This window comes from Chiloscyllium plagiosum, chromosome 31 (genome assembly GCF_004010195.1).
Source record: "Chiloscyllium plagiosum isolate BGI_BamShark_2017 chromosome 31, ASM401019v2, whole genome shotgun sequence".
Taxonomy (NCBI): Eukaryota; Metazoa; Chordata; class Chondrichthyes; order Orectolobiformes; family Hemiscylliidae; genus Chiloscyllium; species Chiloscyllium plagiosum.
The window spans coordinates 4,083,567-4,108,944 of record NC_057740.1 but is presented as its reverse complement, the minus strand read 5'-3'; the positions used below and the strand labels follow the sequence as shown (position 1 = coordinate 4,108,944).

The window sequence follows — 25,378 nt, the reverse complement described above, 5'->3', positions numbered from 1 at the left end:
GAGGTACTGTACAGAGAGCAGCTTCCTTACTTTTCTTAAATGTACTGTGTTAAATTGACTCTTGTCTTGTTAATAAATATGATTTCAATCTTCATTCAGGGCTGTGCTATACTTTGCGTTAGACTTTTGGATGATTTTTGAGCGATTGACAGTGACATCTTTTCCCAATCTACCCCCTAACCCCACAGGCCCCATTATTTATATTAAACCATTTTCTAATAAGGGAGTTAAAATCACACACCATGTTATAGTCCAACAGATTTAATTGGAAGCACTAGCTTCCGGAGCGCTGTTCCTTCATCAGCGCTCTGAAAGCTAGTGCTTCCAATTAAATCTGTTGGACTATAACCTGGTGTGTGATTTTTAACTTTGTACACCCCAGTCCAACACTGGCACCTCCAAATCCTAATAAGTGAGGTTTCACTGGAATGCAACTACAGCATTATAGGAGAACTACCTGTTTTTTTTATTCAATTTGTTTTTGTTTTCTTGGGTTTTATCTTTGGAGAAATTAGTAGCAATATTACTGGATTTATAATCTAGATGCCTGGCTCTAACATTCTTTGAGGAGGCTTGAAGGTGAAGTTGGGTTAGTGGACAAACATAGGTCTAATGCAGTTAAATATGAAGTTATACTTTGGTGTGAGAAACAGAAAAGGAGAGTACTTCTAAAACGGTGATCTATTGAAAAGTGTGGAAGTACAAAAGGATCTGGGTGACCTTGCATACCAGAATAAAGTGAGGACTGCAGATGCTGGAGAGTCAGAGTCAAAATATGCAGTGCTGGAAAAAGCACAGCAGGTCAGGCAGCATCTGAGGAGCAGGACAGTTGACATTTCTGACATAAGCCTTCATCAGCATTGTGCAGCGGAAGGGGGGGCTGAGAGACAAATAAGGAGGTGGGATTGGGGAGGGAAAGGTAAGTGGGATAGTAATAGGTGTTTGCAGGTAGGAGGCAATTGTGATAGGTCAGTGGGGAGGTTGGAGCGGATAGGTGAGAAGGAAGATAGACAGATAGGACAGGTCAAGAGGGTGGTGCTGTTGAAGGGTTGAACCTGGGATGAGGTGGGGGGGATGGGAGATTTGGAAACTGGTGAAGTCAATGTTGATGCCATGTGGTTGTAAGGCTCTGAGGCAAAAGATGAGGCATTCTTCCTCCACTTGTCAAGTGGTTAGGATTTGGCAGTGGAGGAGGCCCAGAACTTGTGTGTCCTTGGAAGAGTGTGAGGGGGAGTTGACGTGGTTGACTACAGGGCGATGAGTCGTTTGGTGAGTGTGTCCCAGAGATGGTCACTGAACCGCTCTGCGAGTTGGCATTCTGTCTCCCCGATGTAGTGGAGTCCACATCGAGAGCAACGAACACAGTGGATGAGGTGTTTGGATGTGCAGAAAAATCTCTGCCGGATTTGACACGATCTTTTCGGGTCTTGAATGGAGGTTAGGAGGCAGGTGTGCGCATAGGTTTTACACCTCATCAATGGCAAGGAAAGGTGCCGGATATAGAGGGTGGATTGGTGGGGGGACGTGGACCTAACAAGGGAGTCATGGAGGGAATGGTTTCTGTGGAACGCAGGTGGGGTGGGAGGGAAATACTGTTCCCTGTACACCAGACAATGAAAGTAAATGAGCAAGTGCAACAAGCAATTAGGAAGGTAAATTAGCTATCATTGCAAGGGGATTTGAGTTCAGGAGTAGGATTACTTACTGCAGTAATACAGGGTTTTGGAGTCCACACCTGGAGTATTACGTCCTACCTAAGAGAGGATATCCTTGCCATAGGGGGAGTGTAGTGGAGGTTCATCAGGCTAATACCAGGACTGTCCTATGAGGAGAGATTGGTTTGACTGGGCCTGTATTCACTAGAGCTTAGAATGATGAGAGGGGATCTGATTGAAACATATAAAACCCTAAATTGGCTGGACAGACTAGATGAAGGGAGAATGTTTTCTCTGTTGGGGAGTCTAGAACCATGCAACACAGTCTCAGGGTGTGGAGTAGACCATTTAGGACTGAAATGAAGAAAGATTTCTTCACCCAAAGAGTAGTGAACCTATGGAATTCTTCTCCCACAGAAGGCTGTGGAGATCAAGTCACTGAATACATTAAAGAAAGTGATACATGCTGTGGTTCTGTTCGCCGAGCTGGAAGTTTTGATGTTTCCTTCGGTGTTTATAGTGGTCTGTCCCTGCTGCTTCCGGTTGTCAGTTTCAGCTGTCCGCTGTAGTGGCTGGTATATTGGGTCCAGGTCGACGTGTTTGTTGATGGAGTGCATTCATCCACAAACTCCATCAACAAACACATCGACCTGGACCCAATATACCAACCACTACAGCGGACAGCTGAAACTGACAACCGGAAGTGGCAGGGACAGACCACTATAAACACCGGAGGAAACATCAAAGAAGCACTTCGCAGGAGGCTCCCAAGCACTGGTGATGTCGCCTAATCAGGGGACGAAACGTTTGCAACAAAAACTTCCAGCTCGGCGAACAGAACCACAGCAACGAGCACCCGAGCTACAAATCTTCACACAAACTTTGAAAGTGATAGATAAATATAGAACATAGGACAAATAACAATACATCACAGTACAGGCCTTTCAGTCCTCGATGTTGTGCCGGCCTTTTAACCGACATAGTACTCTTCATTGTACTATCCTCCATGTTCCTATCCAAGAGTGACTTAAATATCCCTAATGAATCTGACTCTACTACCACCACTAGCAGTGCATTCCACGCACCCACCACTCTCTGTGTAAAGAACCTACCTCTGACATCTCCCCTAAACCTTCCTCAAATTACCTTAAAATTATGCCCCCTCATGATAGCCATTACTGCGTCAGGAAAAAGTTTCTGGCTATCCACTCTATCTATGCCTCTCAACATCTTGTACACCTCTATCAAGTCACCGCTCATCCTTCTTTGGTCCAATGAGAAAAGCCTAGCTCCCTCAACCTTCCTTCATAAGACATGCCCTCCAGTTCAGGCAGTATCCTGGTAAATCTCCTCTGCACCCTCTCTAAAGCTTCCACATCTTTCCTATAATGAGGCTGAACACAATATTCCAGGTATGGTCTAACTAGGGTTTATAGCGCTGCAGCATAACCTCACGGTTCTTAAATTCAACCCCCTTGCTAATGAAAGCCAACACACCATAGGCCTTCTTAACAACCCTGTCAACTTGGGTGGCAACTTTGGGGGATCTATGGACATGGACCCCAAGATCCCTCTGTTCCTCCAGACTGCCAAGAATCCCGCCTTTAGCCCTGTATTCCGCATTCAAATTTGCGAGACGGGCAAAGTTCTAGATTTTAAGGGGATCAAGGGTTTAGGGAGAAAGTGGGAATTTGGCATTGAGATAGAGGGTCAGTTATGATCATATTGAAGAATACAGCAGGCTCAAAGGACCAAATGGCCTACTCGTGCTCCCAGTTTCTATGTTTCTATGCTTCAGGTATGAGTTCAAATCTGATTACAGCAGCTGGTGGGAATTTAAATTCAATTCATGAATAACTCTGGAATTGTCATGATCATGAAACTATTGGATTATTGGAAAGCCCACATCTGATTGACTGTTGTCGGTTTTGAAATGAATTATGCTGTCCTTATCTAGTCTGGCCTACATTTGATTCCAGCTCCATAGCAATGTGGTTAACTCCTAACTGACCCCAAGAAATGTCCAAGTAAACCACTGAGCTTGAAGGAGAATTATGGGTGAACAATAAATACTGACATTGTGTCAGGCTGTTTGGAATTCAAAGCAGTTTGAAAGTGTTGGGTTTTTTAAGGCCTGAAGCTGATGCAATTTTAATAAATGGACAAATGAATTGATAAATGGAAAGCATTCCAACTGAATGCAATGCACACACATGACCAGTAAATGAACTGCTCTGATATTCATCTCAACTTCCACCTCCTGACAGACAGAGGATGTGTTACATTTTTGACCATGTCTCCCAGTCATTGATGGGTGTCATGTTGCTGGAAAAATACTCAAAGTCTCCTGTCAATTAGTACAGGCTGAATTATTCATTGTGGGCCAGTGAGAGTACTGTTGGCACAAGTTGCGGTTTCCTGCACTCTGGCTACCTTCAGTTCTGGCATGCTGCCAATCAGCTCATAGGGGATGGTTACATCAGGGTTATCCTTGTAATCAAGTGGTACTAGATGTGGAGCCAGGTCTCGGTAGCGGTGGAACAACCTGCAACGAGAGAGACAGAAAGACAGAGAGAGCGAGAGAGAGACAGACAGACAGAGACAGAGAGAGACAGACAGACAGAGAGAGACAGAGAGAGAGGCAGAGAGAGAGAGAAACAGACAGACAGACAGAGAGAGACAGAGACAGAGAGAGAGAGAGACAGACAGACAGACAGAGAGAGACAGAGAGAGAGAGACAGACAGAGAGAGAGAGAGACAGAGAGAGAGAGAGAGAGACAGACAGACAGACAGAGAGAGACAGAGAGAGAGAGAGAGAGAAAGAGGTGCTCAACATTTTAATAAAAAGACCAAAAAAAGGAGTTTGGCTGTCACTCCTTCATTGACTTGCCTTGCCACCCCTACGATTCCAAACACAGAACTTTACAAACCAAGGTACAAAACAGTCCTGGTTTTAGATAGCATCACAAGTTACTGCTAATTATTTGATAAAAAGCATCTTTTAGGAGGAGCCTCTCAACAGACTCCCCATTATAGGCAGCACTTGATCCCAGTCAGTCGATCCCAAAATGGATTAGATTAGATTCCCTACAGTATGGAAACAGGCCCTACGGCCCAACAAGCCCACACCAACCCTCCGAAGAGTAACCCACCCAGACCCATTCCCCTACATTTACCCCTGACTAATGCACCTAATACTATGGGCAATTCACCTGACCTGCACATCTTTGGACTGTGGGAGGAAACCGGAGCACCCGGAGGAAACTCATGCAGACACGGGGAGAATGTGCAAACTTCATACAGTCAGCTGAGGCGGGAACCAAACCTGGGTCCCTGACACTGTGAGGCAGCAGTGCTAACCACTGAGCCACCGTGCCAGCGGTGTGAGTGTGAAATTGTAGTGAGCTCACATCCTGTTACCGAACCACAGCAGCAGAGATATCTCCACCCTTTACTTCACTTTATTCCTTATTCTCCATAAATTGACCAAGGAGTCAGTCCAGAGAAGGTTCACCATGCTGATACTAAATATGGAGTGACTGTCATATGACAGGAAGTTGAGTTGGTTTGGCCTGTACTTATTGGAATATAGAAGAATAAGAGGAAATTGAGTTGAAACATACAAGATTCTTAGAGGACTTGACAGAGTAGCTGTGGAGATTTTGTTTGCCCCTTGTGGGAGAGTCTAGGACCAAGGGCATAATCTCAGATTAAGGGATTACACATTTAAAACTGAGATGAGGAAGAATATCTTCTCTCAAAGAGTAGTGAATCTGAGGAACTCTTTACGGCAGTGGACTGCTGAAGCCAGGTCATTAAGTAAATTCAAGAGTGAGGTAAGTAGACGTTTAATCCATAAGGTAATCAAGGGTTATGGAGAAAAGGCAGGAAAATGAAGTTGAGGATTATTAAACCAGCTATGATCTCACTGAATGGCAGAATAGATTCGATGGACTGAATGGCCTACTTTTGCTCCTATTTCTTATGGTTTTATGAATAATATTAGGTCTTTGAAAGCCAATACTGTGGTATTATCCTTTGCAAGAATCACTACGCAGAGATACACATCACTGATGACATCAGTCATTATGCCAAGTCACTTCACAAATAAAGTGCAAAATGAGATGACGTAATTTGCACATCACCTTTATTCCGTACAGATGATACTCATCATTGGGGTGACCGCACTGTCCAAGAAATTCCAGAATTGCTGCATCCACCATATCTCTCAGTGAAATGATGTAATTGTGACAGTCCAGTAGCAAAACTGCTGAAATGTCACTATAATGCCAACTGACAACAAAGCTCCCCACAACCGGAAAGGTCATCTTCAAAACCTCCTTTGCTCTTTTTTTGTACATATTGACTGGTGTGCAGTTTATTTAATCTAAAAACTACATTTCTGCAGTTTGATACTTTTCAAGTAAAAGAGTTTCAGAAACTACCCAACAAGGCAATGCCTACAGAAGGAAAATGGTGGAAATGAAACTGAGATGAGATCAGTGTGGTTGTTAATGTGCTCACTGAGCTGGTACGTTTGTTTGCAGATGTTCCTTCACCGTACAAGGTAACATCATCATCATCCAGTGAAGCGTTGGTGTTCCGTCCCACTTGCTATTGATGTGGCTGGGTTTGCTGAAGTGGGTAGTATCATTTCCAGTTTTGTTTCTGAATGGTTGGTACATGGGGTCTAACTCTAGATGTTTGTTAATATTTGGTATGTAAGGTCTAACTCTACATGTTTGTTAATATTTGGTATATAGGGTCTAACTCTACATGTTTGTTAATATTTGGTATATAAGGTCTAACTCTATATGTTTGTTAATGGAGTTCCACATTGAGTGCCCTGACTCCAGGAATTCCCGTGCATGTCTTTGTTTGGCTTGCCCCGGGATGGATACGTTGTCCCAGTCAAATTGGTGTCCTTCTTCGTCAGTGTGTGTGGACACAAGTGATAGTTGATCATGTCTCTTGGTGGCTACTTTGTGTTCGTGTGCCCTGATGGTTAGTTTTCTTCTAGTTTGCCCTATGTAATGTTTGTGGCAGTCTTTACATGGGATATTGCATGATAAAGAAAGAGAGAGAGAGTAAGAAAGAGAAAGTGAGGACTGCAGATACCGGACAGTAGGAGTCAAAAGGTGTGGTGCTAGAAAAGTACAGCAGGTCAGGCAGCTTTTGAGCAGGAGAATTGACATTTTGGGCATAAGCACTCAGGAATATGAGTGGGGAGCGCTGAGAGACAAATTGGAGGGGGTGGGGTGGGGGGGAGATCACAGAGTCATAGAGATGTACAGCACGGAAACAGACCCTTCGGTCCAACTCGTCCATGTTGACCAGATATCCTAACCTAATCTAGTCCCATTTGCCAGCATTTGGCCCACATCCCTCTACACCCTTCCTATTCATATACCCATCCAAATGCCTCTTAAATGTTGTGATTGTACCAGCCTTCACCACTTCTTCTGGCAGCTCATTCCAGACATGCACCGTCTTCTGTGTGAAAAAGTTGCCCTTAGGTCTCTTTTATATCTTTCCCCTCTCACCCTAAACCTATGACCTCTAGTTCTGGACTCCCCGCCCCAGGGAAAAGACTTTGTCTATTTATCCTATCCATGCCCCTCATAATTTTGTAAACCTCTGTAAGGTCACCCCTCAGCCTCCAACGCTCCAGGGAAAACTGCTCTAGCCTATTCAGCCTCTCCCTATAGCTCAAATCTTCCATTCCTGGCAACATTCTTGTAAATCTTTTCTGAACCCTTTCAAGTTCCACAACATCCTTCCGCTAGGAAGGATACTAGAATTGTTTGCAATATTCCAAAAATGGCCTAACCAATGTCCTGTACAGCTGCAACATGACCTCCCAACTTCTGTACTCAATACTCTGACCAATAAAGGAAAGCGTACCAAACGCCGCCTTCACTATCCTATCTTCCTGCAACTCCACTTTCAGGAAACTATGAACCTGCACTCCAAGGTCTCCTTGTTCAGCAACACTCCCCAGGACCTTACAATTAAGTGTATAAGTCCAGCTAAGATTTGTTTTCCCAAAATGCAGCACCTCACATTTATCTAAATTAAACTCCATCTGCCACTTCTCAGCCCAAATGGCCTATCTGATCAAGATCCCATTGTAATCTGAGGTAACCTTCTTCGCTGTCTACTACACCTCTAATTTTGGTGTCATCTGCAAACTTATTAACTATACCTCTTATGCTTACATCCAAATGATTTATATAAATGATGAAAAGTAGTGGACCCAGCACCGATCCTTGTGGCACTCCACTGGGAGGTAGGGCTGGGGGTTGGGGGGGAGGAGTAACTGAGAAGGTGATAGGTAGATGCAGATAGGTGGTGATAATGATAGGTCAGTGGGGAGGGTGGAGCAGATAGGTGGGAAGGAAGATGGACAGGTGGGACAGTTCAGGAGGGCAGTGCCCGGTTGGAGGGTTGGATCTGGGATGAGGTGTGGGAGGGGCGGTTTGAAAACTGGTGAAATCAACGTTAATGCTGTTTTCACTCGACTGATCTAATGAGGGGACTGTCTAATGAGGAGAGGTTGAGTAGATTGGGCCTATACTCATTGGTGGGAGAATGAGAGATGACTTTATTGAAACATACAGGATTCTTACAGGATTAGACAGGGTGGATGTGGAAAGATTGTTTCTCCTTGTGGGAGAACCCAGGACCAGAGGGAATAATTTTGGCCCTGTTACAGACAGAGCACCAACACTCCACCAGAGGCGCACTGACGATGTTACCTGGAATGGAGACGAAATGTCTGCAAACAAAATTACCAGCTCAGCAATCAAGTCAACAACCTGCGCTACAAATCTTCTTCAGAACTTCGATGAGATCATTGGTTAGCACTGCTACCTCAGTGCCAGGGACCTGAGTTCAATTTCCACCCTTGGGTGACTGTCGTGTGTGGAGTTTGCACCTTCTCCCAGTGTCTGCATGACTTTCGTCTGGGTGCTCCAGTTTCCTCCAACAATCCAAAGATCTGCAGTTTATGGGCAATTTAACACGGCTATTCCACCTAGTGTATAAGCTAGGTGGGCTAGCCATGGGAAATATGGGGTTGTAGGGACAAAGTGGGTCTGGGTGGGATGCTCTTTGGAGGGTCAGTGTCAACTCGAAAAGCCAAATAGTCAGCTTCCACACTGCAGGGATTCTATGATCTATGATTCTATGATCTGTTTTTCAGAGGCAGATTGAGCTGAAGTAAAAGCAGATTGTCTTGCACCCATTAGAACAAATGCACAAAAGCTAAATTTGCAATGAGCAACTCACTTCCCAACTACCCAAAGCCTGTCCAGCATCTACAAGGCTCAGGTCAGGAGTGTAGTGGAATATTCCCCATTTGCCTGGAAGAGTGTGGCTCCAATAACATTTAAGAAACTTGACACCATCTAGGACAAAGCAGCCCACTTAATTGGCACCATGTCCGCAACCTTAAACATTTCCTGTCTTGATCAATGAAACAGGTTTGGACTGACAAGTGGCATATCACATTTGTCATTCTCTAGCACAATCTCCAACATGAAAGAATCCACCCTTTGACATTCATTGGCATCTCCCAACATCAATATTCTTGGAGTGACCAAACTAAATTGGACCAACCAAATAGATACAGTAGCTATAAGGACAGATCAGAGGCTAGGAATACTGCAGCACTTAACTCACCTACCACTCCAAAGGCAAGCCATCATCTACAAGGCACAGTCAGAACAACTAAGGATGGGCAACAAATGCTGGCCCAGCTAGTGAAGCCCACATCCCATGAACAAATACAAAAGTACAATTTACACTACAAAAGAAAGAGTGCTGGTTTGTTGATAAGTCAACAAGAATTTCTTAATATAAAGCCATGTTTATCTAACTTGCTGTAAGTTTCTCTTTGAGGAAACAGACGTTATTGATGAGTGTAATGCTGTTGAAGTGCTGTACATGGACTTTCAATATTTGATAAAATTGGTATTTAATACAGTGCCACACAGACTTGAGTGAAGTTAGCAGACATGCAGCATGGTGGCTCAGTGGTCAGCACTGCTGCCTCACAGCGCCCGGTACCCGGGTTCGATTCCAGCCTTGGGTGACTGTCTGCGTGGAGTTTGCACATTCTCCCTGTGTCTGTGTGGGTTTCCTCCCACAATCCAAAAACATGCTGCTTAGGTGTATTGGCCATGCTAAAATTCCCATAGTGTTCAGGGAGAGTAGGTTAGGTGCATTAGTCGGGGGTAAATATAAAGTAGGGGAATGTGTCTAGGTGTGATACTGTTCAGAGGGTTGGCGTGGACTCGTTGGGCTTAATAGCCTGTTTTCATATTGTAGGGATTCTAGTCTATGCCATGAAAATAAAGTGAATATTCTACTGATAGGTTAATTAGATATGCTTTAGGATTTGGATTTTAAACTAGAGGTGGATGGAAGACAGTCAGTTCTTATGAAAGTAATTTTTTGAATAGGTTGGAAGGTCATTTGGAATGGTGACCAAGCTGCATCCATTCCAAGAAATGATGTGACTGCAGACAATTTGGAGGGATATGGGCCAGGTGCAAGCAGGTGGGACTAAATTGGGTTAGGATATCTGGTCGGCATGGACGGGTTGGGCCGAAGGGTCTGTTTCCATGTACGTCTCTATGACTCTATGATTCCATAAGTGTCTGGAAGAGCCCTCATATTGTTAGTGGAGGTGATGTTAATGACTGTTGAGTTTATAACAGAGCAGAAAGCTGTTAGTTCTAGCATTTGAGTTCAGTTCAGAGAATCAGGAGCTCACTTCAGAAGAAAGAACAATTTTCTCCAAGCAGGAGAATCAAGCTAATAGTGCAGAAGAACCATTGACCTGAGCTGAAATGGTTTCTAGTCTGTGGAGATTTCAAGCCAGAAGATTTCTATCCAAACTCTTCAAGTTGCTAAAACTGAGAAAGTTTAGGCTATCAGAATTATGAGAGGTTAATTCCAGAGGATCTGGAAAGGAATCATAAATATTTCTCCACAGTCTAAGAAAAAGACCCAGGCAGGAGTCACTTTGTGTTACAGGGAGTTCATGGAAGTGGTTCTTTGTAATTCTTCCCTCCATACATGACATTTGGCTATGTTGCTAACCCTTTCTGTTCAATCTACCCTTTTCTCTATATCTGATTAATTAAGTGGAATGACTGTAATTAAGATAAATCATCAATTTTGGCTTTAATTTTACACTCGCTACTTGAGCCTGTCTTATATTATAGTTGATTAAGTAATTACATTAAAACAAAGAATAGAAGCTTACTGGTATAGTCACTTCATTCCTTGTGCAATCATCATTGCTTCTCTTCTGCTTTTATCAATCACTCACTGATTTGCACTGCATTTCTTGTCCCGTTCCAACTTCCCCTCTACTGTTCCTTCTATCTCTTTCTGGATTGTTACTGTTTGGCCACCCTCCCCCTCCATTAATAGGATTTCTTTCAACAGTTTCTTCCACATCTTTTCCTATGTTCATTGCTCAAACACACTATTTGAGCTTACACTATGCTTTCTTGCCTTCCATCTTTGTACTTCATATTCCCAATCCATGAGCCTAACCCCATACCCCTCATCCCGCCTGCTCATAATAATCTCATCTCTCTTTTTACTAGTCCCTCCTGGTAGATTTTTGACTTTGGTATTCTCCTTTGGAACTGATGTCCTCCTATTGATATCAGAACTGATCTGTCCATCATCAGGCACACTGTCAACTGTGGCAGTTTAACCTTTGTGGTTGTGTAACATTCAGATATGTGAGGAATGTGGAATTTCACTATCGGCCATAACTCCTTCAGAATCTGCAAATTTGTAATCCATACCAAGCAAACTTGAACAGCGAACCTGAACATTCTGATTTCCATCTTTACCACTCACCCCTGACCTCTCCAATTTTTGAGTTCCTGTCTCCCATAATTAACCATATATCCCAGTTGAAAATGGTTTCCAATATCCTCACCTTAAGGCTTGCTGAATTCTTTGAGACTTTGGTTTAGTAAAAACATTTCTATCTGTATGCAGTGCATTCAAATGCTCTGAAAAAAAACCCTCTAATTGTTGACTTTTCACAAGTCAGGGGCTGATCACTTATTACTACTGGAACTGAGGATTCCACCAAAACTTCATTGATATGGACAAAATGTTCCCACCATTTTCAACAAACTCTTACCATGTGCAGCCCACACTCGTGCAAATGATAAATTATGGTTTGGCTGAATTGCCAAAATCGTTTGAACCTTTTTGTCTACTATTGATGGTTCCTTTCACGTTCCTTTGCTTAAAAAAGCTTTCTGCTGCTGTATTTATAACTATTATTTCATATTCACACATGTATCTCTGAATTCATCATTAGCAAACTACCACCCTACCCTCCAACTCATTATCAATCTATCCAATCATTACTAAACCATCAAGCTCCAGTTCTAAAAAAAAGCAAGGCCATACATTGTTTCCTCTTCAGTAAACCCATGTCTCCACTGCAACCTTATTCTTCCCTGGTCATGAGACTCATTTTCATAAAAAAGATGGATAATCATATCCTAAGACTTGATAATTTGACTCAACCATCCTCTGCTACCAATGTTATACTCCAAAAGATAACTGCATTCAAACAGAATTCAAGTCCACACTATAATGTCAGAGTTTTATTTCAGTTAGCTACACTCCATAAATCTCACGTTATGAGCTTCCATATGTGTACAAGCAACTTAAACCAAATTAACTCAATTAATATATCCATCAAGTATTCTTTCAATCCATCAGGTCTCAAGCATTCCTTCAGACCACATTAGATCATAACTCCCCTCACTAAGGCAACTAACAGCCTTCACCTCTCCTGGGCACGGTGGCTTAGTGGTTAGCACTGCTGCCTCACAGCGCTAGGGACATGGGTTCGAATCCAGCCTCAGGCGACTGTCTGTGTGTCGAGTTTGTACGTTCTCCCAGTGTCTGTGTGGGTTTCCTTAGGGTGCTCTGGTTTCCTCCCATGGTCACAAAGATGAGCAGGTTAGGGTGAATTAGTCATGCTAAATTGCACATAGTGTTCATGGATGTGATGATTAGGTGCATTAGTCAGGGGTAAAATATAGGATAGGTTAAGGGAATGGATTTGGATGGGTTACTCTTCAGAGGGTGGGTGTGGACCTGTTGGGCTGAAGGGCCTGCTTCCACACTGTAGGGATTCTATGATTCCTGCTCCAACATTCTGCTTTCTCCTTCCTTTCTGCCATGACCCAAGGAGTTTCTCCATACCCATGTCATTGACTGACACCACTGGGAACTGGGGCTGACAGTTCCTTATATCACCTCTCATGTACTGACACTAACTGGTTAAGGCAGGAGCAGTAGTTGGATAGGTGCCTGTGTTTGAGGACACAGACACAAGAAGCAGTTTCAGATGCTGACAGCCAGCGCTAGCACAGGTAACTGATGCGCACCACTCACCTCAGGATTTCTTTCCGTGTGAAAAAGGTACAATCCTTTAAAAAAGAAGATATTGAACATGCTATTAAAATAAAATCGTCAATCCACAATCAATGAATGACAATGAACATGATATCATGGATTTGGATTCTGGAGAATCTTTTAAACATTTATTGCAGAGTAACAACTCTCTTAACACCAGGAAGGGGAAGCTCTGAGGAAAGTTAGGGCCGAACCACACAGGAGCAGGGGAGGTTTTGATGCAGTGACTGAGGAAAGATTATTTCCTCTGGATACAGTGGCAATAATGAGGGAACAATAATTTAAAATAGTCACTGGCACAGAGCTAACACATACAATCATTTTCCTCTCTGAGGTTGAGGCAAGAATATTGCAGCTTTATACCTTTAGGTGATTTATATGCCTTTTAGACATTCCCTCCCATGAATTTAAAAAAAAGCACAATCTCCAGTCTCCTAGGTCACATTTACAAGAAATGTAGGCAATGTCAGACACTCTCCAGCATAATTTCAGGGAACCCAACTGGTTTAGAAACCTAAAAATCTTTATTTGTTCTTGTTTTAATGCTTTGTTTATTACCACTTTGACACTGTTTGGATACACTGAATGGCCATTCAAGTAACAAACCCTGGGGGCTTCCTGTTTCGCAAGTTTAACCCCAGCACACAATTTGCTTTTATTTTTGCTAGGTGTAGTGATTGGAACCAGGTGGATCTCACTGACCCAGGTTAACAACCCCAATCATGGAGCTCTGGCATACAGCTATAAACAGGAGATTCAGATAGACTGACTCCAAGCTAGCTGGTCACAGCCAATGTGCTGTACACATATAAATAAAGGATGATGGGAGATTGGCCTCCATGCAGTTATTTCAGTGGCAACAGGAGAATCAGTACATGCCTGAAGAACATTTGCTGGCTGCAATCGTCTTTGAGTTGGGGGTAAGCATTTCTGGCATCATGCTTTTATTTGGGAAGCTTAACTCATTAGATCTTGCTATTGAAGACTGGAGCCATTAGGTGGAAAGAATGCGATATGTTTTTCTGGGCAAGTGACATTGGGGCAGACGAAAACCAGCAAGTAATCCCTCTGACCGCTCGCAGACCCCAGCATTTTTGATTCTGGGGGCTTAACTTTCCCAGAGGCACCAGACACTGAAACCTTCCAAGAGTTGACAGATTTGGTTAAGGAATGTTATAGCCCCAAACCTCTTCCAATTCTGAGATGCTATCGGTTTTATTCGGCTGGGAAATCCGTATCAGGATTTTTGACGAAATTTAAGATGAGTGGCAGAGGCGTGTGATTGTGGGTTAAGCCTGAATAAAATGCTGAGAGACCATTTGGTCTGCGGGATTAATGTAACCATGCAGAAGTGTCTTCTAGCTGAAGTCTGACTGGACTTCAAATGGTCACTGCAACTGGCCTTGTCATTAGAAAATGCAGCAAGTAGAACGTGCGGGCTACAGGGCGTCCCAATGGAAGTCAATCACCTCATCGATCCGATTGAGCTTGGGTGAAGGCAACTGCATAACATCACGCAGGGCACATTCAGAGCAGAGGGACCCTTGGTCAGCCCACATCAAAACTCCACAATAAAACCAACCCTCTGACAAATGGCTAAAAGGTTCTTCAGGATCTGTCCTGACAAGCCATTGTACAGCAAAGGAGTCCTGCAAGGTCTGACTTAAGTAAGAGAACTTAGAGGCTAGCATCCAGGAGAATGTACACCCTGAAAAGTCCGCCTACATGTAGGATGGTGCAGTTAAATTGCTTAGCAACATCCAAATCAGACTCAGTTAAAATTAAGGTATGGTTAAATGGTCACCTGGTTCTCATGGAGGTTGATAATGATGTAGCTCATTCAGTGTTTGCAGAAGTGGTCTTTGACAAGATTCACTCTGGACTCCAACCCTTAAGTATGCCCAAGATTTCAGCCAGACTGAGAACATACAATGGGGAACCGTTACAGATTAAGTGTATGACTTCAGTTCCGGTCTCCTATGAGAAGCAGTTAGTGGAGTTATCACTGATTCTCTCTAAGACGCTCTGGCCCAAGCCTATTGGGGCAGAATTGGTTAAGAAAGATTCACCTTGATTGGCTCAACATTTTTCGATTATAAAATGGCTGCCTGAATGAAATCCTAGTGAAATACCCAGGCGTTTTCAGGAAAGACCAGGGACTATCAAAGGGGCCAAAGCCACTTTATACGTTGACCAGGACGTAATTCCGTGATTTTTGAAAGGCCCACCCAGTGCCATTTGCCTTCTGGGCAAAAGTAGAGGCAGAAATAAAGAGGCTGGAAAATGAAGGAATCATCAAACCAGTGTAGTTTGTGAAAAGGGCAGCACCAGTTGTACCAATTGTGACAATTTCCTGAAGAAGGGCTAATGCCCGAAACGTCGATTCTCCTGTTCCCTAGATGCTGCCTGACCTGCTGCGCTTTTCCAGCAACACATTTCCAATTGTGACACCCAATGGGTTGGTTTGCCTTTGTGGGCAATTTAAGCAAATGTTAAACAGCTTCTTGTAGCTGGATAAATACCCAATCCCTCACATAGAGGACTTGTACACAAAAGTGGTAGTTCTTCATGAAGCGAGACATGAGCCATGCCTATCTACAATTGCAACTAGATTGAGTTCCAGAAGTATGCGAGAAGAAAGTGAGGGCTGCAGATGCTGGAGATCAGAGCTGAAAATGTGTGCTGGAAAAGCACAGCAGGTCAGGCAGAATCCAAGGAACAGGAGAATCGACGTTTCGGGCATAAGCCCTTCTTCAGGATTCCTGAAACGTCGATTCTCCTGTTCCTTGGATGCTACCTGACTTGCTGCGCTTTTCCAGCAACACATTTTCATCCCAGAAGTATGCCACAATTGAGACCCATATGGGTGTGTACCAATATACAAGGCTGCCATTTGGGGTCGCATCAGCCTGTGCTCTTTTCCAGCAGACGATGAAGAACATTTTACAAGGGCACCCTAGGTTACCATTTATCTGGATGGTAAATGATAAATGGTAAATAAGCAATAAAGAGCATTTGGAGAACGCGGACAGAGTGTATAAATGCTTCTCCCAGGAGGGCACACGCCTGAGAAGAGAAGTGTGCGTTCCTGGTGTCCCAAGTGACCGACTTGCGTATAGGACGATGCTGCTCCTTTAACAAGGTTATGTTGTCCTTGGTGGTTTTTTTGTTTAGAGAGGTCATAAAAGACACATACTCTGAAAAGTCTAAGTTGAAGGGTTTTAGGGCCAGTTTAATTATAGCTAACACATACTGCCTCAGGAAAAGCTTTCAGGTTTTTTTGGGGAAAAAGCACTTGTACAATGAAAGGGGAGTGGCCAGTTCTCCCAGCACAGCTTTACTCTGGTTTGGTTTGGTTTTAGTCTGGCTATTCACTGAAAGCAGTGGCGAGAGGGTGGTGCTGGAAAAACACAGCAAGTCAGGCAGCATCCAAAGAGCAGGAGAATCGACAATTCAGGCAAGAGCCCTTCATCAGAAATTCCTGAATTTCCTTGCCCGAAACATTGATTCTCCTGCTCCTCAGTGGTTAGCACTGCTGCCTCACAGCGCCAGAGACCCGGGTTCAATTCCCGCCTCAGGCGACTGACTGTGTGGAGTTTGCACGTTCTCCCCGTGTCTGCATGGGTTTCCTCCGGGTGCTCCGGTTTCCTCCCACAGTCCAAAGATGTGCATTGGTCATGCTAAATTGCCCGTAGTGTTAGGTAAGGGGTAAATGTAGGGGTATGGGTGGGTTGCGCTTCGGTGGGTCGGTGTGGACTTGTTGGGCTGAAGGGCCTGTTTCCACACTGTAAGTAATCTAATCTAATCAGACACTGATCTCCAGCATCTGCAGTCCTCACTTTCTCCCATTCACTGAAAGCAGTCAGGCAGTTTTGAAGCTGATGGACACAAGGTAGCTGGTCCTCTTTCCTGTAAGATCCTGTGTTTGACCAGCTGCTTCTCTCCTGGGATATCCACGTTACACCTGCTTAAAACACCTTGCAAAGTTAGGGTCTGGACTGCTTTCTTGAAATATTTTGAGGGGATCTGGCCTGGACCATAACAGGTCACAGAGTCGACAAAACTGGTTACACCTATTGGAGAATAAAGTGACAGTGATCAAATGTGCCCTAGCTCCCACATCTGAACCAGAGCTTAGGTCTTTCCATGGGTTGGTGAATTATTACAGAAAATTCATATGTAATCTGACCTCTATCTTGGCACCCTTACATTGGCCATTGAAAAAGGGTCAGCCTTGAAAATCCTCACATAGCCAAGAAGACCTCATCTAAAAGTTAGAGTTCTAAATTAGAGGAAGGACAATTTTGATGGTCTCCAGCAAGAACTTTCAAAAGTTGATTGGTAGCAGATATTTGCAGGTAAAGGGATGGCTGGAAAGTGGGAAGCCTTCAAAAAAATGACATAATGAGAGATAGTACATTCCTGTTAGTATAAGGGCAAGGCTGGTAGAGGTTAGGAATATTGGATGATCAGATAAATTGAGGCTCTGGCCAAGAAAAAAAGAAGGAAACGCAGGTCAGGTATACATAACAGAGATCGAGTGAATCCCTAGAAGATTAGATTAGATTCCCTACACTGTGGAAACAGGCCCTTCAGCCCAACAAGTCCACACTGATCCTCTGAAGAGCAACTCACCAAGACCCATTCCCCGACATTCACCCCTGACAAATGCACCTAACACTATGGGCAATTTAGCATGGCCAATTCACCTAACCTGCATATCTTTGGACTGTGGGAGGAAACTGGAGCACCCGGAGGAAACCCACACAGACACAGGGAGTGCATACTCTACACAGACAGTTGCCTGAGGTAGAAATTGAACCTGGGTCCCTGGCGCTGTGAGGCAGCAGTGCTAACCACTGAGCCATCGTGCCACCCAAGAGTAGAAAGACAGTCAGAGCATATTTAAAAGGGAAATCAGGAGGGCAAAAAGGTGACATGAGATAGCTTCAGGCAGATAGGGTTAGGAGAATCCAAAGGGATTCTATGACTACATTAAGGACTGGGAGAGGATAGGGCCCCTTAAAGATCAGCAAGGCAGCCTGTGTGTAGAACCGCAGGGGATGGGTGTTTCACGAGTATTTCACATCAGTGTTCACTGTGGAAAAAGTTATGGAAGAACTTGGGGAAACAAATAGTGATAGCTTGAAAATGCAAAAAAGATGGATAAATCCCCAGGACTTGATCAGGTGTACCCCAGAACTCTTTGTGGTAAGCTAGGGAAGTGATTGCTGGGCCCCTTGCTTAGATATTTGTAATCATCAGTAGCCACAGGTGAGGTGCTGGGAGACTGGAGGTTGGCTAACATGGTGCCATTATTTAAGAACAGTGGAAAGTCAAACCAGGGAACTATAGACCAGTGAGCCTGACATCAGTGATGGTTAAGTTGTTGGAGGGGATTCTGAGACAGGATGTACATGTATTTGGAAAGGCAAGGACTGATTATGGATTGTCAACCTGGCTTTGTGCGTGGAAAATAGCGCCTCGCTAACTTGATTGAGTTTTTTAAGAAGTGACGAAAATTGATGAAGGCAGAGTGGTGGACATTCCCTATTTGGACTTCAGTGAAGTATTTGACCAGGTTCCACATGGCAGACTGGTTATAAAGGCTAGATTAGCCATTTGGATAGAAAATTGGCTCGAAGGTAAGCAATAGAATGTTGTGGCGGATTGCTTGCCAGACTGCTGGCCTGTGACCAGTGGGGTGCCACAAGATCAGTGCTGTGTCACCTACTTTTTAATCATTTTATATAAATGATTTGGATGTGAAAATAGGAGGTATGGTTAGTAAGTTTGCAGATGACATCAAAATTGGAGGTGCAGTGAACAGCAAAGAAGGTTACCTCAGAGTACAACCAGACCTTGATCAGATGGACTGATGGGCCGAGGAGTGGCAGATGGAGTTTAATTTAGATAAATGAATTTTGGAAAGGAAAGTCAGGACAGGACTTACACACTTAATGGTAATATCCTGGCAAGTGTTGCTGAACAAAGAAATCTTGGAGTGCAGGTTCATAGATTCTTGAAAGTGGAGTCGCAGGTAGATAGAGCAACAAAGGCTGTATTTGGTCTGCTTGCCTTTATTGATTCCATCGGTGCATTCAGTGAGTACAGGAGTTGGGAGGTTATGTTATGGCTGTACAGGACATTGGTGAGGCCAGTTTTGGAAAACTGTGTGCAATTCTGATCTCCCTGCTATAGGAAGGATGTTGTGAAACTTGAAAAGGGTTCAGAAACTATTTACAAAGATGTTTCCAGAGATAGAGCATTTGAGCTATGGGCAGAAGATGAGTCAACTGGGACTACCTTTCCTGGAGCATTGAAGGTTGACAGATGACCTCATAGAAGTTCATAAAATCACAAGGGGCATTAAGAGGGTGTACAGCCAAGGTCTTTCCCCTGAAGTTGGGGGGGGGAGTCCAAATCTAGAGGGCACAAGTTTAAATGTGAGAAGGAAAAGATTTAAAAGGGACCTAAGGGGCATCTTTTTCTATACAGAGGGATGTATGTATGTGTGTGTGTGTGTGGAATGAGGCTGGTACAATTACAACATTTTAAAAGGCATCCAGATGGGTATGAGTAGGAAGGGTTTAGAGGAATATGGTCAAATGCTGGCAAATGGGATAGACTAATGGAGAATCTGTTTGGCATGGACAAGTTGGACCAAGAGTCTGTCCCTGTGCTGTACGTCTCCATGACTCTAATTAGCCGTTAGGGGAAGTGAAAAAGCTGCTATCGTCATTGAAGGTGTTGGCCCACTAAAATCCAAAGCAAGAGGTCTTACTGATATATGATGCCTCCCCTTATGATATCAGGGCAGTTTTGGCTCACTGGCAGAGGAACGCTCAATAGCATATGCTGCCCAGATTGGCTGCTGCTGAATGCTAATACACCTAGATGGAGAAAGGTTTGTCGGTCATCTTTGGTGTGGGAAAGTTCCACCAACACCTTTACAGATGTGAAATTGCCATGGTAACAGACCGCAAACCTCTGCTAGGACCACTTAAAGAAGACAATGCGGTGCCACCCATACTTTCTGATGGAATTCAGCATTGGGCCCTTATTCTCAGTGCATACAAGTACAAGTTGGAACACCGCCCATGAGACCAAGTGGCTAATGCTTTTGGTTAATGCAAAGTCCCTTCTGATTCGATACTTTATGGACATGCTTCTAGTCACTGATAATAGCTGACTGTGGACACAAAGATTCCATGCTGGCAAAACTAAAACAGCTGACTGTAATGAGGAAAAACAGAGGAGCCACCACAACCACAATTGAAACCTTTCTGGACTTGGCGAGACCAGATCACTGTAGAGGACAGCAAAGTACTGTGGGGAGCAAGGGTCATTGCCTCAAGGTAAAGGTCACTGCCAGATACTGGCTGAACTCCACCAGGGTCACCGAGGGCTCTCCAAAATGAAGATGTTGGCAAGAAGTTATGCCTGCTGGCCAGGATTGGTGGCTAACATTGCTGCGTTGGTGGGGCAGTGCCCAGAGTGCCAACAAAAATTGCCACCGGTGCCCCAACATTCGTGGGAATGGCCAAGTAAGCCCTCGTCTTAGTTATATGTTGACAATGGCAGCCCTTTCATGGGCTCAATGTTCCTGGTCATTGTGGATGCCCATTCAAAGTTGGCAAACTCGGGGATGACAATTGAAAAGCTGCTAGTATCATTTGCAATACATGGAAGTATTGATCACTGGCAGTGGAATGCCATTTACCAGCAGGGAATGAGAGTTCTTCCTAAAGTTGCATGGTATTCGGCATGTTCAGACAGCTCCATACCATCCATTGTCCAATGGTCTGGAGAAAAGGGCAGTCCAAACATTGAAGGCAGGCTTAAAGAAACAGCCTACAGCTTTACTCAATGCCACACTGTCTCGGTTCCTGTTAGATTATTGCATCACCCCTCACGCAACTAATGGGACATTTCCAGCAGAGTTGCTGATGGGGAGAAGAGACAGCACAAGGTTAATGCCGATATCCCTGGACTTGGGACGGGGACAATAAAACAGCAGCAGGAACGCCAATGCTGGACATATGCTTCCTCTAATCAGAGGATGAAGAAACCGTGGAAATGGCTCTGTTTGCGTATGAGGAGAGCTCAGTGCGAGGTCAGGCCCCATAACATATGAAGTTCAGGTAGGTGAGGTATGCCTGAACAAACATGTGGATCACCTGAAAGCTGCTATCATGCAAATGGAGCAAAAGCAACGCATAACTGGCCCCTCAGACCAGCTAGAAGGCCTGTCAGAAATTGTGGGTTCTCCCACTCTGTCTAACATCGAAGAAACCTCAGAGTCCAAGACGAATGCAGCCTCAATACTGTTACTGCCAGAAGAGGAGGAAATGCTCTGGATGGAAGAGCAAAACAGTTCCAGGAGAAGCTACATGAGAAAGAACAGGCCTACATCCCCAGACTTGAGGGCAGAAGGGTGGGGTGGGGGAAGGTATAGTGTTTAGAACCAGGTGGATCTCATTGACGATAAGATTAGGGTTGTTAATTTGTGCCAATCAAGGAATTCTGGTTGCCTGCCCCTCTTCCGCGGTTACGTTAGGGCCCGGGTGTCCTTGGAGAAGGAGCACGCGGTGTCCACCAACACCCTGGAGTTGTTCAGGGAGAGGTGGGCGCCGCAGGGAGTGGAGTGCATCATTTCTCCCTCCAATTCTATTTTGATTTAGTCCCTACCCTCCCCTTCACTGTTTTGATCACACAGCACTGCCCTTTGATGTGAAGGGCAGTGCTTGTCACTGGCCACTCGGGTGTTTTCCTATCTTCCTGGTGGTGGAATGTGAATAAAGATTGGTGCACTTTGTGTCTTTCACTGTGTCTCACACCTGCACACACACACCATGGGTGCTGGGGAAAAAAATAAGCACTACCGCACTTAGGTGGTAGTGTGGGGGATTAAAAAAAAAAGAAAAAAAAATTAAAGAAAGATTTGTAGCACTGCCCTTTGATGGGAAGGGCAGTGCTTGTCACTGGCCAAAGAAAAGAAAAAAACAAATAAATAAACAGGTGCCTGCCCCTCTTCCGCGGTTACATTGGGCCCGGGTGTCCTTGGAGAAGGAGCACGCGGTGTCCACCAACACCCTGGAGTTGTTCAGGGAGAGGTGGGCGCTGCAGGGAGTGGAGTGCATCATTTCTCCCTCCAACTCTATTTTGATTTAGTCCCTACCCTCCCCTTCACTGTTTTGATCACACAGCACTGCCCTTTGATGTGAAGGGTAGTGTTTGTCACTGGCCACCCGGGTGTTTTCCTATCTTCCTGGTGGTGGAATGTGAATAAAGATTGGTGCACTTTGTGTCTTTCACTGTGTCTCACACCTGCACACACACACCATGGGTGCTAATTAAAAATAAGCACTACTGCACTTAGGTGGTAGTGTGGGGGTTTAAAAAAAGAAAAAAAGCAAAAAAAAAACAGAAGTCTTATAAGCACTACCACAATTAGGTGGTAGTGTGGGGGTTAAAAAAAAAGAAAAAACGAAGAAGAAAAAATAAAAAAAACTAAACAGGAGATAAAAAAAAGAACAGGAGTGATACACACCATGGAAAAAAGATAAACAGGAGATTTGCTGCACGCAGCAGTCCCCTGCAACCGCAGGTTGCGGTGGTTCACGGACTCCCAGCCCAACTGCTTGTTCTGTGGCGCTGTGGAGTCCGTGGACCACGTGTATATTGGGTGTGGGCGTTTGCACTCCCTTTTTGATTTTCTGAAAAACCTCTGCTTTTGGTTGCATTTCAGTCCCACGCTCCTGATCTTTGGGCACCCGGTACGGAGGAGGGAGTGCAGGTCTGAAGATCTCCTCGTGGATCTGCTCCTGGGCCTGGCCATCAACAGGTCCAGGCACTGGGCCGTGGAGGGGGTCGTTAGGGCCCTGCCTGCCCCTCTTCCGCGGTTACGTTAGAGCCCGGGTGTCCTTGGAGAAGGAGCACGCGGTGTCCACCAACACCCTGGAGTTGTTCAGGGAGAGGTGGGCGCCGCAGGGAGTGGAGTGCATCATTTCTCCCTCCAACTCTATCTTGATTTAGTCCCTACCCTCCCCTTCACTGTTTTGATCACACAGCACTGCCCTTTGATGTGAAGGGCAGTGTTTGTCACTGGCCACCCAGGTGTTTTCCTATCTTCCTGGTGGCGGAATTTGAATAAAGATTCGTGCACTTTGTGTCTTTCACTGTGTCTCACACCTGCACACACACACCATGGGTGCTGGGGAAAAAAATAAGCACTACCGCACTTAGGTGGTAGTGTGGGGGTTAAATTAAAAAAAAAAGGAAAAAAGGAAAGTAAAAAAAATAAAATAAATAAATAGAGGATTAAGGGAAATAAAAAAAAAAATAAACAGGAGATTAGAGTTACACGCGTTTTTCCACTACGTCCAACACCTGCACACAAGCAACATGGTTGCTGGGGAAAAATAAGCATTACCGCTGTCAGGCGGTAAAATGGGGGGGAAAAAAGAAAGTGTCTTTCATCCTGAAAAGAAAAAATAAATAAACAGGAGTGTCAGACATCCTGTTCGCTCTGAGAGCTGGCTCAGTGTCATGGACTCTTAATGTGTAAATAAAGGGGGACTTGGTGACAGGATATCAGTCTCAAAAAAAACATTAGAGAATCTCCTGATTTGAGGGACTGACTCTGAACTGGCTGGTCACAACCAGTGTATCATGTACGTGTAAATAAAGGGTGATTTGGTGACAGGATACTGGTCTCTGTGCAGTTATTTCAATGAGCTTGTGTCAAACTCCCTTTGTAAGATCCTGTTTGCTTCCTAAGTCCACAGGTCAGTAACAAATAACTAGCTTGCCATTCCTGTAGTTTAAGCAACCAAAAATGCGAAGGGAGGCACAGTGGAGATTGACTTTTACTGAAGCAGGATCGGGAAGAGGCCACTTGGCCCTTCAGGCCTACTCTGCCATTCAATGTGATCATGGCTAACTCTACAATGTAGTGCCCTGTTCCTGTTTTGACTCCATACCCCTTGATCCCTTCAGCTCCAAGAACTAGATCTATTTCCTCTTTGAAGCATATAATGAGTTGCCATCAATTGCTTTCTGTGGCAGAGAACTCCCACTGAGGTGAAGAAATTTGTCCTGATCTCGTACCCTGTATCCTTGGACTGTGACCCCTTAGTTCTGGGTTAAGGAGATTTTAGAGGAGTAAATAAACATGGCTAGTTTATATAAGACAAAGAAAGAAAAGTTGTTTCCAATAGTTGATGGGACAAGGGTTTGGGGGGGTGGGGGTGGTGTGCAGATTTAAGATTTTAGCCAAAGATTCAGGATGAAGCATTAAACACCACATGGTCAATGACCTGGAACTCACTGTCTGTGAGAGTAGTGGGATTGGAGAAAATTAATGATTTCAAAATGAAATCAGATGGACACTTGACAAAAATAAATTGAGGATAATCAAGTGCCGGTAGAATGATATTTAGGGGACAGCGAACATTGTCCTTTTCATAAACATTATGATATGAAGTACAATCCTGAGTGAAAATGATGAAACGAGGGAAACAGCCAACCTCAATGGGGTAAGTAAGAACCTGGGCTGAATAAATTGATTGGTCAGCTGCAATTTATCCAGCCAATGGGCTATCTTCAAAGAAGAGGCATTTTGAACACAGTCAAGTTGTAGTGCCTTAAAAGGGAAAGGTGGTGCAAACAAAGCCTGAGCTCCCTGGAAGTTAGTGTTGGAAAATAGGATAAAAGAAAAGGAATACAGTAAATGATTGCCATAGAAAGGCTGCAGGTGTGGCCAAGAATGGAAAATTTTGTGGTGAGGGAAAATCAAATAGGCTTTTCTTGGGAACAGACATGGTGGAGTGGAGATTTAACTGAGATGCATAAAAATTAAGAAGGGCTAAACTAGAACAAATGGGAAGGGTCACAGATCGAAAGTAATTGGTAGAAGGTTTAGGGGTGGGGGTTAGGCAGTGATGAGGAGAAACTGTTTCACTCAGTAGTAAGCTCCTGGAATTCTCTGCTTGAAAGAATGGCAGAGATTAAAACCCTCAACTTATCAAAAATAATCTTTCGATATGCATTTGAGGCATAAGTGAAATAACTCCACAAAGGCTGGTATCCCATCACCAAGTCACTCTTTACATAAACGTGTGGTGCTGCATTTTGGGGAAGCAAATCTTAGCAGGACTTAAACACTTAACAGCAAGGTCCTAGAAGAGTGTTACTGAACAAAGAGACCTTGGAGTGCAGGTTCATAGCTCCTTGAAAGTGGAGTCGCA

General features: G+C 44.3%; 1 protein-coding gene across 1 annotated transcript in view; it reads right to left on the bottom strand.

The window, feature by feature from the left end:
• Window positions 1-25,378, bottom strand: part of cib3 (calcium and integrin binding family member 3) — a 30,116-nt gene that overhangs the window by 3,874 nt on the left and 864 nt on the right. Inside the window, exons 2-3 of the mRNA XM_043720858.1 lie at window positions 13,107-13,141; window positions 4,089-4,200 (exon numbers count right to left, since the gene is read on the bottom strand). Of these exons, the coding sequence (XP_043576793.1) occupies window positions 4,089-4,200; window positions 13,107-13,141 (147 nt within the window). The remainder of the gene's footprint in view (window positions 1-4,088; window positions 4,201-13,106; window positions 13,142-25,378) is intronic.